The following is a 15,049-nucleotide window of genomic DNA, read 5'->3' on the forward strand; positions in this document are numbered from 1 at the left end:
CCCCAAACAGGAAAAAAAAATTAGAATAATACCCTAGCGTGTTTAATTGGCACAAGAAACACTTGCTTTTACTTCATTTCATCCTTTAATTTGCTGTCCCACTAATTGAACGTTCCCTGTATATTTTCTCAGAAGTTGGAGAAAAACTGCCTTTTGAATGCAATAAAAAGGGATTTATATGACTAGGGTTCCTTCTCTTGCGTTTAATGCTTCCTTTATATAGAAGAAGTACTGAAACTAATTGCCCTGTTTTAGAAATGGGTCATTAGTCTAGTCCCTATCTTTTATGGAGACCTCATTTGCATGCAGGGTTTCTCTCTGAAGCTCTAACTGGGATCTCTTCAGCAAGAGGAGACAATGAGGATCTGAGAGCTTTCCCATGGCCCACACAAGCTTGGCTTTTGGTCATAAGCCATTTGGTATATTGGTTGGCATCTTACATGTACTTAGTAAGGATGTGTTAAATGAACTAATGGATCCACTTTAGGAAAAAGAAAATGTATCCCTTTTAAAATAGAAACCAATATGTACGCATTTAGATATTAAGATTCTTTTGCCAAAATTTCTCCAAGAGCCTTAATCCAAGTTGTTCTCCAATTTTCTTTCTCCTTGTTCGAGAAGGAAAGATGTGTTTTTGCAATGAAGGCTGTGATCAGGTAGAGATCCCCAATGTTGTGCATGCTCTCACGATTTTGTTTTCCCTCGTGGACTAAGGGAAGTAAGTATTCATGTGTTTAGAATTAAGAGTAGAGAAGTTCCAATTTGCAACGTTCAAGTGACTTAATAAGTAGATTTTTCCACTGCAGTTTCCTGGGCATGTTTATCAAATGTCAAGACTGCCATTGCCAGTCCTAATTGTCTTCTAATTTTTGCATTAATATTGGGAAAACTTGCAAATTCCCTCCCTGATATCTTGCCTGTGTTTTCTGATCAAAGAAACATGCTTCATGCATCTGGCTCAATGTATATATTTCCTGTCTCATTTTCAAACCTTGAATCTTGGGGTAGCCCCAGGAAACAGTGCTTAAAAAGAAACATCTCACTCCTGATAGTTTTGATTGTCATGCTAATTTAGGAGACACTGTTGCAGACCAACTTAGTTTGTCATATATTCTCTCTCTCTCTCTCTCTCTCTCTCTCTCTCTCTCTCTCATATGTTAAATGGATAAAAAATTCTGAGATTTCTCTCTCTGGGAATTGTCATGATGGAGAACCTACGGGTGATCTAAGCGTGTTCTGCTGCTAGAATGCCCTAATTTCTTCATGCCGGTGGTTTTGACTTGTTGTTTAATAGGTTGGTGAGGAGATAATTTCCACCATGACAATCATGAACAACAGAAGCAATCCTTCCTCAGGGTGTGAAACTCACAGTGTGTTCCCCTTCTCTTTTAGTGGCCATCCTTCTCAAAGACGACTATTTTGTGAGTGGTGCTGGCCTGCCTGGCAGATTCAAAGCCGAGAAGGTGGAGTTTCACTGGGGCCACAGCAATGGCTCTGCGGGCTCCGAACACAGCGTCAATGGCAGGAGGTTTCCTGTGGAGGTGAGAGAAGATCTCTAGAGATCTGCAAGCATGGCTATCCTTTGAATGTTGATGTTAATCACATGCTCTTTCCTTACCTTCATTTTTTGTACAAATCAGACTGGATAAAAAGAAACATTTCTGCCAAGAAATCCTCCATAGGCTGGATATCGTGATGCATGCCTGTAATTTCAGTGGCTTGTGAGGCTAAGGCAGGAGGACCGCAAGTTCAAGGCCAGCCTCAGCAACTTTGCAAGGACATTTGCTCAGCGAGACCCTGTCTCTAAACAAAAATATCAAAACAGGGCTGGGGATGTGGCTCAGTAGTTAAGTGGCCCTGGGTTCAATCCCTAGTACCAAAAAAAAAAAAAAAAAAAAAAAGCCCATATCTATAGCATGTTATCTGGATGCTTCCTACCAGGCCTCTCCTCCTTTGTTCAAGAGGAGAAATAGGGAAATTGCAGGCATCCTGGTTTGGTGGACTCTCCCCTCGTCAATGCAATTGATCATTTGTTGATTTGACAGTCTCTTTTCACAGTTCATTTCTGAAACGTTCATTGCTCTCCGAAGCCAACATTTTGTGTGACACTTGGGTGACTTTCATTGTCACTCTTTGGAAAACTAGTGACATATGAAGAAGGGTCTCAAAACCTTCTTTCAGTTGTGAAGTTGTTTGGAGGGTTTTCTGCTCCTGGCTGCTGTTGAGAAAGATGCTCTGCTAGTGGCCTGCATCCCTGTTAACTTTGCCTGGATGGATGATGACATTTTGCTTTAGTCCTGACATACCTTACACCTTTTTACAGACCCTCGGTGCTGATGTGCAGGGAGGAGAGGGATCTGGTCACCAACTCCATTATTAACGTTAGCTAGGGATGCGACTTCCCTTCTGTGGCTGACTCATTGTTGTGAATATTCTTCTGCTGTGATAAACGTGTTGGTTGGCTCCCAATGTGGTCATTCTTACAAGTGTATGGAAGGTCTAAAATGAATGTATTTCCTGTCTGTGATTCTACCCAACCATGGAGTGACTCTGAACTGGTAGCATGTTATCATCCAAGGAGCCAAGTGGCCAAGGACTATTTCCAACCTTTAACATTTCTTGTCCTGCTCTGTGAATCCAATGAATATGGTACCACCTAGGGGTTCTGGGTTTATTGTCCCTGTTCAACAAAGAATTGAAGAACAGACACAGATAGCAAGCAAGAAGTAGGTTTATTGCAAAATTGACAGGGATAGACCTCTCCCAAGAGAAGGGGCCTCGGAGCTGGAAATCCAGTGGGGGAGTTCTGGCCTGTTCTTTTTATGGTCTCTGAAATTTCCTCCTTTCCTTATCTCCTCCCTTGTCCATGTGTGCCCCCCTGTCCACGTCTGTTTTAGTTTTTCTCTTGGATCCCCTGCTTAGCAGCACGAGTATGGATGTGTCTATCTGATTGGGTCCCTGCTTGTGTCCATGAGCACTTTGGTCAAACAGGAGTTTGACCTCATTAGAAGCCCCTCCCTGTGCTCCTCTGTTCTGGCCCCGCCCCGACCTCCTCACTCACCATCTTGCCCTGGCCTCCTCGGCCCTTCTATATCTCCCTCAAATACTTGAGGCTCCCTTCACAAAGAAAATACATGTGCGTATCCACACAGAGGTGTTCATTTGCTTCTAGTTGCTGTGAGCCTTTGGGGCACATTCCAGATCCAAACCCTAACCACATAGACTTGCATGTAATTTCTAGGGTTTTATTATTCAGCCCAGCGCCTCATGTCTGTGTTTGGACCTTCTCTGTATCCTTGGAGCTTAGGTGAACGTGCCCTATAAGATGGGGAAAATCTCTTTGATTATAGAAACTTTCAAAGATAATAGGGGAAAAAAATTCCAGGTCAGTTCTGTGATTCCCCAAATCTGTGATCCCCAAAAAATTACATAATCATTTTTGCAGCAGATTCTAGATTGGCATTCTCTCTATCAATTCAGTTCTGACACCTTCTACCTGATAGAGCTTCAGACCCAGTCTGGAGTCTAGGTCTCTGGAACGTCTGTCCAACCCAAATTGAGGCTCCCTTAACCCACTCTTTGCATCCCATTAATTTGCTTGAGTGGCTCACAGAACTCAGGAAAATAGAAATAGAAATATCTTAAGGGATGCACACAAGCAGGCAGATGAAGAGATACATAGGGCACCGTCTAGAAGGGTCCTGAGCACAAGAGCTTCTGTCTCCATGGGGCTGGGGTGTGGCACCCTTCCTGCACATGGTTTAGTCCTTGTTCACTTTCTTGTAAGATGCCAGGGATCCATCTGTCCTAGAGATCTCCATGGTCGGTTTTTTGTCCATGATCACTTGCCTGCATTTTTTCTGGGCCTGTGGTGAGGCAGAGCATCATGGCAGGGAAGTGCCTGTTGGAGCTTATCTCCTGGTCACTAGGAAACTAAAGGAAAGAGTTAGAAGAAGGGACCTGGAATGAAAGGGTACATCTGCAGTGATGTGCTCCCTCCAAGAAGGCACCACCTCCATAGTTTCCACTACCTCCCACCAGGTCATGAAGTTATGAATGCATGAATGGATTAATCCATGAATGAGGTCAGAACCTTCATGATCCGGTCTCCTCCCCAAGGGCCCACCTCCGAATACTGCTGCCATGGGGACCAAGCTTTTAACATATGAGCTTTGGCAGACACTTTAGATCCAAATCCTAGCACTCTGCAAACCCTATCCCTTGGGATTTAATAGAGGATCCATTTAAACACGGACAGCCCTAAGGAAAGGTAACTGGACAAAAGGAATGTGAACCATTGCTGATCCTGTCTCTGTGCTCCTCTGCCTCTCTGTGCAATATTCTTTCCGCCTGGGTACAGAAGAGGTGTCTTAGGATCTATTAGCATACAAGGCAGGTTTATTAGCTTTTCATTTCTGTCACCAAACTACCTGACAAGACCACCTTAAAGGAGGGGATATTTATTGGGGGCTCATGATTTCTGAGGTCTCAGTCCATAGACGGCGGAACCAATGTCTCTTGGGTCCCATGTGAGGCAGCATATCAAGGTGGATGGGTCCAGAGAAGGACGGCTGCTTACCTCATGGCAACCAGCAAGCGGAGAATAGAGGGAAGAGGGGAAGGGGCCGCAGGGAAGATGCACCCTTCCAGGACATGTCTCCAGTGACCCATTTCTGCCAGCCACACTTCACCTGCCTACAGTCACCACCCAGTGAGTCCCTTCAAACCAGGGTGAGCTGAATGGTCAGGTTACAGTTCTCATAATCCAATCATTTTACCTCCAAGTATTCCTGCATTAACATGCCAGCTTTTGGGGGGACACCTTGTATCCAAACCATCATAACAGGTTACAGAATTTCTTCATGGGCAGCTCCAAGGCAGAAAGGTAGAGTTTCTCTGACTCAACTTGGGGAAGGGATTCTAGTTTCTGTGGTCTACCTTGGAGAAGGGATAAGGAATCCTGGATGGAAACCAAAATATGCATATCTTAAGACCACATGCTCGTACTGACGCACAAAGAAGTCTTCCCACCCACTGTTCCTTGAAGAAACCAGCGATTGCTACTCTGGGAAAACAGTTCATACTCTTTCTCATTGAGCTGACAGATTCTCAGTACCCAAATCCTCTCCCTGCACTGGGAGTTCTCTCTCTCTGGACTTCCTGTCCTAGTCACACTAATTATATATGTCTTCCTGTGGAGGGATTCTACTTCTCTCCACCCTTTGAATGGGATGAATCATTTCTTAGAAGTCTTGCTTTATTTATACTTGGAAAACTTGATTTCAAGAAGCCAAATGACATCATGCTTTTCTAAGTGTGGGGTTTCCCTTCTGGTCTTGCTGTCGGGTTCCCATTGGCAGTGAGAGTGGAAGGGGCAGTCTGGGTCCAGCCAGCTCTGCTCAGAAGCCTCTTTGTCTTCGAATTGGGTTACCATTTGTTCCATTCATGTTTTTCTGGACAAAAGACCTGTGCTTGAAAGCTTGAAAAAACTTAATCGGGCAGCTACCTTGGCAAGGAAAAAGTCTGTGGAGCTAGGAACTGGGAACCCCAACTTCATTTGTCACCACCTCCTCTAATACCTAGACAGCCTGTCTCCTCCTCATATTTTATTGTGGAAAAATGCACAGAATACATGCATACTTTCATGAAACCTTATTACTTATTTTAAAATAAGTGTCTCAGTTTTCCATTACTTAAAACCATTGCATTCAGAAGCTAATCCACGGTGGCATCTACGACTGATTGTTTTGATCAAGTCACTTAAGGTTTGTTTTTTTTTTCTTTTTATCAGATGGTAGGTAAGGATGCCCATATTAGTTGGGTTTCTCCTCCAAGCCCATCAGGCTGCACGCTTGCTTTCTGCAAATGTGATAATCACGTTCAATTTCTTAGTGGTATCTTTGGAGGAACTCGAATTTCAGAGATGAGAGGTAACAGAAGCAAATTTAACTTTAAAATATGCACAACCCAGTTGCTCACTTTTGTCCAAAACGTGTCTGCAATTTTTTATGTTAGGTTGCTTTATTTGAGCTCTTTATTAATGCTAGCTCTTTCTGAAATTTTTATACTGTTTGAACATCTCCGGGGTGGATTATTTCTTTTCATGTAACTACATCATACTTCAAGAAACTAGAGTGAAAGTTTAAAAAAAAATAATGAATGTGTGATGGAATAATTTAGCAGCATTGAGGATAGTATTTATCCTGTATGTACTGTGCATGAGGGCTAGGGGACAGTCATTGCAGGAGATTGCACTGGGACTGGTAGAATAATTCAGTGGTGGCTCTCAACTGAGGGTGATGTCCTATCCCCTGTCACCCTGGCCAAAGTCCAGGAAGCACTGTCTGGAGACATTTTTGATCACACCATGTTAGCAGGGATATGCTATTAGATTCTAGTGTGTAGAAGACAGGGATGCTCCACAACTTCCCAGTATCCACTGCATCTGGTACCCAGATGTTACTCATGTTACCACTATGAGCCACAGGATCAGAGAGAGCAGGGTGTTGAGTGGAACTGAGTCTTTTAAACACATTTGGAGACTGAAGACTTGATGGGTGCAGTGGCACATGCCTGTAATCCCAGCAGCCTGGGAGGCTGAGGCAGGAGGATCATGAGTTCAAAGCCAGTCTCAGCCACAGCAAGGCCCTAAGCAACTCAGTGAGACTCTATTTCTAAAAAAATACAAAATTGGGCTGGGGATGTGGCTCAGTGGTCAAGTGCCCCTGAGTTCAATCCCCGGTACAAAAAAAAAGAGGACTTGTCTCTTGTGGTGGTTAAGAGGAATCGTTCTTTGCCTTGTGCCCTATTAGAATGACTGGTCCTGCCTGTTAGACTCTACTGTTCATAGATTCACAACCTTGGGAATTTCAATAGCTGGCTCAGTCCTTCAGCCCCTGCAGGCTGAATTTGAAGCTTGTGCCCCACATGAAGCTGGAGCTGCTCCCTGGGGGTAAGTGGCAACGAGCCTGCCTTGTAGGTTTCGATGCTTTCCAGGAATGCTCTCAGGTCATCTACAACGTGGGCATTCAGAAATTGGAGCGCTCCACATTTTCCTGGCTGAAATCCTGGATTTGGTTTTGCAGGGGCAACACTTAGAAACTTCCAGTTTCATAATTAACCAAAGACAGTCCCGTAAAGACGAAAGAAAACAAAAACTCTTCCTTTGCGAGTGTTTTGGACGGCTCAGTTAAAGTCAGAAAAGAAAACCTCAGTAGTTGCAATGCCAAGCCTCAGAGACTAGACCCTGTTTGGGTCCTGAAACATCCTCAATGCCCTTACTTTTTTGTGCTTGATTCTCTGCCTGAAGGTGAGCTTTTCCTGAGTCTTTTGTTGTGGAGGGGTGGGGACAGAAAGGTAAACCAGAAAGTCACAGACCATGCCTTTAGGCTGTTTATACATAGTGATGCCATAGAAATTGAACAGTCATGTCAATGGCTATCTAGTTCCAGGTTGACTAGTCTTAGAAGCAGAGGGACATTTTGCCACAGATGAAAGATTGTTGTCATATGTCAAGAGCTTTGTAATGTTTTGAACAACTAATAAAAAAAAAAAACAAAATAAAATAAATAAATAATTAAAAAAAGAAAGATTGTTGTCGAGTTAATAATATTTTCACAGATGGAAGAGATGGATTGGAGCCTTTTGGTAGGACAGGGATGTCCAAAGGCCCTGGGGCTGACCATGCCTGGTGGGTTTTGGTAAAAATCCAAAATATCTATTCGTTAATTCCTAGAACCTGTGAATATGTTCCTTCGCATGGCCAAAGGGAATTGTAGGTGTGATTTAGTGTCCTTTAAGATCATAAAGCTTAGAATAAGATAGTGGTGTTATAATGGTAACTGGAAATGAAATGTTCCAGTTCTTCCATGACTGCTGGACTTTTCTGTGATCTCTCCCACCACAGTCATCTCTTATAGCTCTTTTGCCCATGTGAGTCTCCTACCCGTTCCTTGCTCTGTCCGTGTTTTGTGGTTAGTGATCTCAACACGGGTTCATATAGTGCTAATTGGGATTGAATTAGGCCATGTCTCCACTAATAACTGCAGTTGGATTTAATTCAAGGAGAAACCTCCAGGTAAGACCTCTAAGCTCCATTAAAGTAGAGGTCCTATGGGTGTGTGTTGACTGAGGTAATTAAAATCTTATTGATTATAATAAGAGATTGCAGGAGTTGTTGATTCAGACTTACTGGCGCTTATGTCTTCAGTAAGCCTCAATGATCCAAAATGATTGTGCCCTTTCCAGCAAAACCCACCGGTGGCTTATTTCAGCTCTGTTGAGAGCATCTTATCAAGTGAAAAGCAGCGGAGATGTTTTTCTTAATATATACCATGTACATATCACCATATGGTTCCGATCTAGAAGCCCTTATCTGAAACCTCAGAGGCCAGATGTTTTAGATTTCAGAATCTGTTTTTGGAAAGGTGCTGTCGCCTACATGCTTGGCTGTAGTGCAGAACACACACACGAGGGTCTGCAGACACCCATCTTAAAGGATTCACCATTTCACGTGGCCTGAAGACTGTAAAAACATCTTGACGTGTTAAAAAAGAAATAGTTGTTGAGTGTCTTTGTGAACTAGATGCTTGTTATTAAGTTGGGGGACTGGGCCATTCTATTAAAAATAACGTTTGCGGTATCCAATTTTTTTCTTCTCATACGTTGTATACTTTTTGGGTCACTTTCTGAAATTGTTGCAGGCCACCTTCGCCAGCCTGGGTTCACAGAGCCCTTTGATAGTGGAGATGATGACCAGGCTGGTTGTTGACCTGCACCTGTCTCTTCATGGGATCTTTTCTTGCAGGTGTCAGAGAGGGTCCCGTGGCTCTCTGGTGTTTGCTATCTGGTGCTGCGTGGTTTGCTCTGTATTGACTTCTGTCAAATGGCCAAGGAATGAGTTGAAATTGAGTCAGCAACTTTATTGAAATAAAGATTCTATTTTGGAGAAGTAGTAAAACATTAGTAGTAAAACATTTAGTTTTAGTAGTAAAACATTTAGTTTTCATCTGGCTGATCTTTCATGCGCACGTCCTGTGTTGATAAGAGGCACATTTGAGGAGGTCCCCCTACTCAGGGTGTGCTCCAGGGAGATGTCCCTGGCTGGTTGTGCAAAGGCCGGGAGCAGGTTTTTGTGAGCTAAAACCTGCCTTGTCCCTGTGTGGTATCTGACAGTCCTCACAGGTATCTTTAGATGTGACCTTGCCTCGGCACCGTTTGATGTTCTGTCCCTGACATGTGATATGTTGATAGCTGATGGAATTGTGCTGAGGACTGGTCAAAGAGATGACACTTTCTGAAAGAGACATTCAGTAAATTGGAGGTAGCCACCAAGGTAAAACCTGGGCACCTTCAGACAGCCCAAGAGAAGGCATTGGGTGGGTACTACAGTTGGGGTGGGGCAGTGACAGTGACCATGTTGTAGACATATCTTAACAAGCACTGCTTGGTCTAAAACTTTCCAGACGTTTGCTCCTGAGGTTTTCACATCAGTCTTATAAGCAAGGTGCTCTTACTCACTGAGTTTAATTATTGCTTCTCCAGGACCCAGGCTCTGATAGCTCCAATACCTGAACCACTATTTTTTTGTGATAAATAATCTCATTGTTTTTCTTTTTGGTGTTCAAGGCTATTTTGTTATAAACACCCATGCAATGGAAATAATTTTATTAGAATCTTAACTACTGTTTATTGTATAATAAGCAGGCAAGGAAAAAAAATAAACCCAAAGGGCTTTAAATGCTCAGACTACTTAATCATAGAGAGGGGGCATGAAGGGGACTGGAAGTATTGTCAGCTCTCTGCTTAGAAATATCTACTGAATATACTGGTTTTTTTTTACCCGATCTCATTACTTAGAGCAGCTATACCTGAGAGCCAAGATGATGTTAGTCACACATTCTACTTCTGCATTTTATATGTGTGTGTGTATAATATATGTACATATATATATACATATATATAATATGTGTATATTATATATATAATTTGCTACTTCTAAATTTTTATAAGGAACATTAAAAGAGATAAAAGGAAACAGGTCGTTTTATTTGAGTTTCACAATTAATTTTATTTTCTATTTAATTTATATGATGCCATAAAAATGCAGCTTATGCACACACTAATAATTGATCATCATGAAGGCAATTAAAATTGAACTGATTTTTAATCCATTATATTTACCTTAATGTACTCAAGATACGATGCCAACAGAAATTGAATATAAAAAGTTATTACTGAGATACATTGCACTCTGTTCTTGTACTAAGTCTTTGAAATTCAGTTCATATTTCATGCTGACAGCATGTCTCTCCTTGGACTGGCCACCTCCAAATTCCACACGTTTAGAAGCCACAAGTGGGTATGGGCTGCCATATGGAATCCGGCAGACTTATGGATTCCAGACATCACTAATGGAATTTAGATGGTAGACTCGCCAGGAGATGAAGAGAAGCTGATTTTTCTTTCTTTTTTTTTTTTTTTTTTGGTAGTTTTCCACTTCCAGCACCAACAAAAAGCAGGTGAGAGGATACATGATAGCAGGTATGGAGGGTGAATGATTTTAAAGATCTCATGTACAACATGAAGACTGTATTAACAGAATTGTGTGTTATGCTCAGGATTTTTGTTAAATGAACAGACTTTAGTTGCTATTGGCCCAATGGGGAAAAAAAATGGGGACCTATGTGAGATGCTGGATGTGTTAATATGATTCACTTTTGTGACCATATATGTGTGTGTGTGTGTGTATGTGTGTGTAAGTAATATATATATATATATATATATATATATATATATATATTCATTCTCTATATTTATCTCACAATGTCACATTGTGTACCTTAAACATACACAATAAAATCTGTTCACACCCACCCACATGCAATAGTTCAACTTTCCGTTGGAACCACAAAGTGTTCACCTAGGTATATAGCAGGGTTTTTTTTTTTTTTTTTCTTTTATAAGCTTTTCATTTTCCCCCTTATTTTTTCACTTTTACAACATTGATTCCCAGAGCTTTGAACACTATTCTTCTCAGAATCCATTTCCAAGCTGAAGAACTCAAATAAAGCTGGCCAGGGAGACCTTTATACACGGAAGGTAGAGACCTCAAGTGGCTGGATCAGATGTATTGTAAGTTCAGGTCAAGAGGATTTATGGGCATGTGGTTCAGCAACACCCCCCGCCCACCGTCCACCCCCTCTTTTTTTTTTTTTGTCCTGTCAAGATTTGAGCAGAAAGGTTTCAAAACATCTTAAATCTAAAGCCTTTAGCAAGTTCTTTAGTGCCACCGTCACTCAGAAGGGACAGTCGAAAGATTTACAAGGAATAGAAAGAAGGCAAGTTTAAAAGAAAGTCTATTTCTTTTCTCTTCTTTAAATCTCTCTGGTACAGAAACTCCCAGCATCCTCTTTATTGGAATGGGAAGAAAGTTCCTAATGTGTATCCATCTAGAATACATAGTGTTCTGGATACATTGACTGTGATACACGGAAGCCAACCAGGCAAATCACCAAAAACCTATTTTATGTAAAAATATAAATTTCACCTCTTAAATATTTGAGGATGTCTTAAAAGACAGGACTTTAACACTCAGGTTAATACATGGAAGATTTGGGGGGTTACTTGAAAAATAACTTCTTAATTCCAGCTTCAACTTCTGATTCTCCTTATTTAATCCTCTACTGCATTGGGTTAGGAAGTTCAGTATTTCAGGGAATTTCCTTAGTTTATGCCTCAGTATTTATTATTCCATGATCCAGGTAGCCATTTTTCAGGCTCCCTCTGTGTTTGCTGTTGAACTTGCCTCTGTCTCTCCTTTCTCTGTTTATCACTCTTTGTCGCATTTATTAGTGGGCCATGTGTGAGCTGAAATGACAGAACTAGGCACAGGAAAATACCTTTAAATAAGCGTGGCTCCTGTATAGTTTCTGAATTCTCATTAGTCTCTTTCATGGGTCTACATGAAATGTGAGCTATGGTCAGTTATATTTAGGAAATTCTGCATAATATGTCTTTCTCTTACAGCTTGATAATGAGCTAACAGAATAGACATCTTGAAAAATATTCTAGGAGAAAGAGGATTTTAAGGGATTTTCATTTGACTGGGACTTGCTCAAACCCAATTGACTATGGAACTTGTTGTGGTTTGGATGTGAGGTGTCTCCCAAAAGCACACGTGGGAGACGATGCAAGAATGTTTTTAGAGATGAATGTTTTTAGAGATGGGTTATGGGAACCTTAACCCAATCAGTGATTGAATCCCCTGATAGGGATTTACTGGATGGTAACTGGAAGCAGGTACAGTATGTATGGAGGTGGTGGGTCATTGGAGGCATGCCTTTGGGACAACATATTTTATCACTGGAGAATGGTATCTCTGTTTCCTGGTGCCATGTTCCCAGTTGCTTTCTTCTGCCACATCCATCTGTCATGATGTTCTGCCTCCCATCAGGCTCCAAGGAATGGAGTTGACCTTCTGTGGAATGAGACCCCTGAAACCCTGAGCCCACAAATAAACGTTTCCTCCTCCACGACAGTGCTCAGTAGGTCTTTCGATCACAGCTGGGAAATGGCTGACTAAAACGGGACCCTTCTTATTTGTCTATCTTGTGAGATTACTGTTGAGGAGAATACCCTCGGGAATGGCCGCCCCCAAATCATTCAGGGCAGGGCTTTTCCTTGGTTGATGTGACAGATATTTAGATTATTTGTGAATGCTCTTCTTTTCCAATTCCTGAATCCTCAACAGGGTTTCTTCATTCAGCAGGTTGAGGAGTCTTCTTTGTGTGGGACCCACAGGGACCTGCCCTCAAGGGACTTTAACTTCAGAAGGTGCTGAAGGCCTGAGGCAGAGGTTTGCCCAGACTGTTGGTAGCACATCCAGGAGGACAGTGCTCCTGAAGGAGAGGCAGAGGGGATAGAAACAGGAAATGCACTCAGGCAAACCCTCTAAGTTCCCAGGCTGTGAAGCCTTGTGCACCAGGGGAAAGTCCTAGCCTGTACTTCAGGCTAGTTTGAAGCAGCTAGAATATTCTCAGCAAAGGAGTGATGTTATCTGGCTAATATTTCTGAAGCATCTCTCTTGTTGCACTTCAGAGTAGGAAATATCTGTGGATGTTCAGTGAAAAGATAATGGTGATCAATAGAAAGGTGACTGCTTAGGCCAGGAACGGCCAGCAAGAAGCCCAGTTCGGACTATTTTGAGTGAAGAATGTGCTCACTAAGAGGGAGATAGGATAGTATTGTTATCACAGGTGATCAAATTTGTATTTCTTGGTTACCAAAAATATATATAGTAATTATAATAATAATGATGTACAATTTGAAGCAGACTTCAGGATAACTAACCAGCCTAATACTTTGCAACATTTCATGTAGGTTTAAAATAAATCTTTAGAACTTTTGATTATGTAATATTCATATATATTATTATCTATTACATACGAGTTTTATTGCATAATAGATGCTGTATGCTGAAGAAGAATGGAACACAGAGATGTGATTGTTCAACATAATATAAATAAAGCAAACCTCCTCCTCACGGGGTAAATTTCAGTTAAATCGAGTGCTTTGAGCCAGACCCCACATCTTCTCAGAGCTTATTCACTACAGATGGTCCCCATTTATGATGCTTTGATTTGGAAGGAAAGCCTGGAGAAAACATACCTCACATTTTGAATTTTCATCTTTTTGGAGGTATAGCCCTTTCTCTTCATGCTGGGCAGCCACAGCGGGCCACAGCTCCCAGTCAGCCCATGATCATGAAGGGACCAATAGCCACTCTGCTGTGGACCTTGTTATCAAGCTAGATGATTGGTGCATTAGACATATCAAATGCATTTTTTCACTTTTTGGTTTTGGTACTGGAGATTGAACCTAGGGGTGCTTAGTCACTGAGCCACATCTACAGCCCTTCTTTATAGTTTCTGTTAAGCAGGTTTCACTGAGTTGCTTAGGACCTCACTAAGTTGCTAAGGCTGGCTTTGAACTCATAATCCTCCCACCCTAGCCTCCTGAGCTGCTGGGATTACAGGTGTTCACCACTTCGTCCATACATACAATACTTTTTGACTTATAGTGGATTTATTTGAATATAATCCCATTCTAAATTGAGAAGCCTCTGTAGCAGCCATTAGCATTACTTTGATTGTCTTCTCAACACGCTGATCTTCAATTCATCTATTCCCTACCACCACACTTTTTCCATCATTTCTACCCTAGCTCAAGCCATTACCATCTCTGATTTTCATTTTGCTACTCATTCTTCAAAGGTCTTTCTTGCCCCCAGCAAGTGATTCTATACAGTAATGAGAGGTTACTTTTAAATGCTTGGATTGCTTTAGCTTAAATTCTTCTAGTGCTTTCCAATCACATCTTTAATAAAAAGTTCATACTTTGACCCTCAGTGCCCTCTTGACCTGATTCCTATACCCCCACTCCCTTCCTAAACTCCTCGACACCCTGTGTTCATGCATTCTTTGATTCCAGAATGTTCTCTTCCTGTTTATTGCATCTCCTGGCTCATTCCTGTCACCATCTTGCCAGGTATAACATAGCATGCTCTCTCCTCCCAACTCAGTCCTTTCCAGTTACTTATTTTTATTTTCTGCATAGCAACTGCCACTGTTTATAATGACATATTAATTTGTTTACTAGGTTTTTTTAAACTCTCCTACCCCTCAAACACCCCCACTCGCTGTCTATAAACCTATGGAGGAAAGGAGTCTGTCTGTTCACTGCTAAATCTCAGCTACTAATGAAGACAGTCCCGTCACAGCATAAGTAAGCATATCTATTAGGAAAATAACATTCTTGTATTCTATCCTCATCTTGTGGGCACACTGGTTAAAGAGCAAGAAACGAATTCCTGAGAATGGAAACTTTTAATTCATTCATTATAAAGATATTTAAAGAAGCAAATCCTCCCCCTACACTACCTCTTGTATGAAGAATGTGAATGACCCAAATAAATTAGTTACTCTCAAATAAACACATTCATCCTCTTGCCTCATGCCGTGAGGCTGAGGGTTAGTTATGTGGCTCAGAA

At 41.7% G+C, this 15,049-nt stretch overlaps 1 protein-coding gene across 3 annotated transcripts in view; it reads left to right on the forward strand.

Moving 5' to 3' along the window:
* PTPRG (protein tyrosine phosphatase receptor type G) overlaps positions 1-15,049 on the forward strand; it is a 715,161-nt gene that overhangs the window by 422,279 nt on the left and 277,833 nt on the right. For all 3 annotated transcript variants that reach the window (XM_081285863.1, XM_081285862.1, XM_081285864.1), the window contains exon 4: positions 1,393-1,541. In XM_081285863.1, coding sequence (XP_081141989.1) covers positions 1,393-1,541 — 149 coding nt within the window. The remainder of the gene's footprint in view (positions 1-1,392; positions 1,542-15,049) is intronic.

This window comes from Spermophilus citellus (genome assembly GCF_964194105.1).
Source record: "Spermophilus citellus genome assembly, chromosome: 3".
Classification (NCBI taxonomy): domain Eukaryota; kingdom Metazoa; phylum Chordata; class Mammalia; order Rodentia; family Sciuridae; genus Spermophilus; species Spermophilus citellus.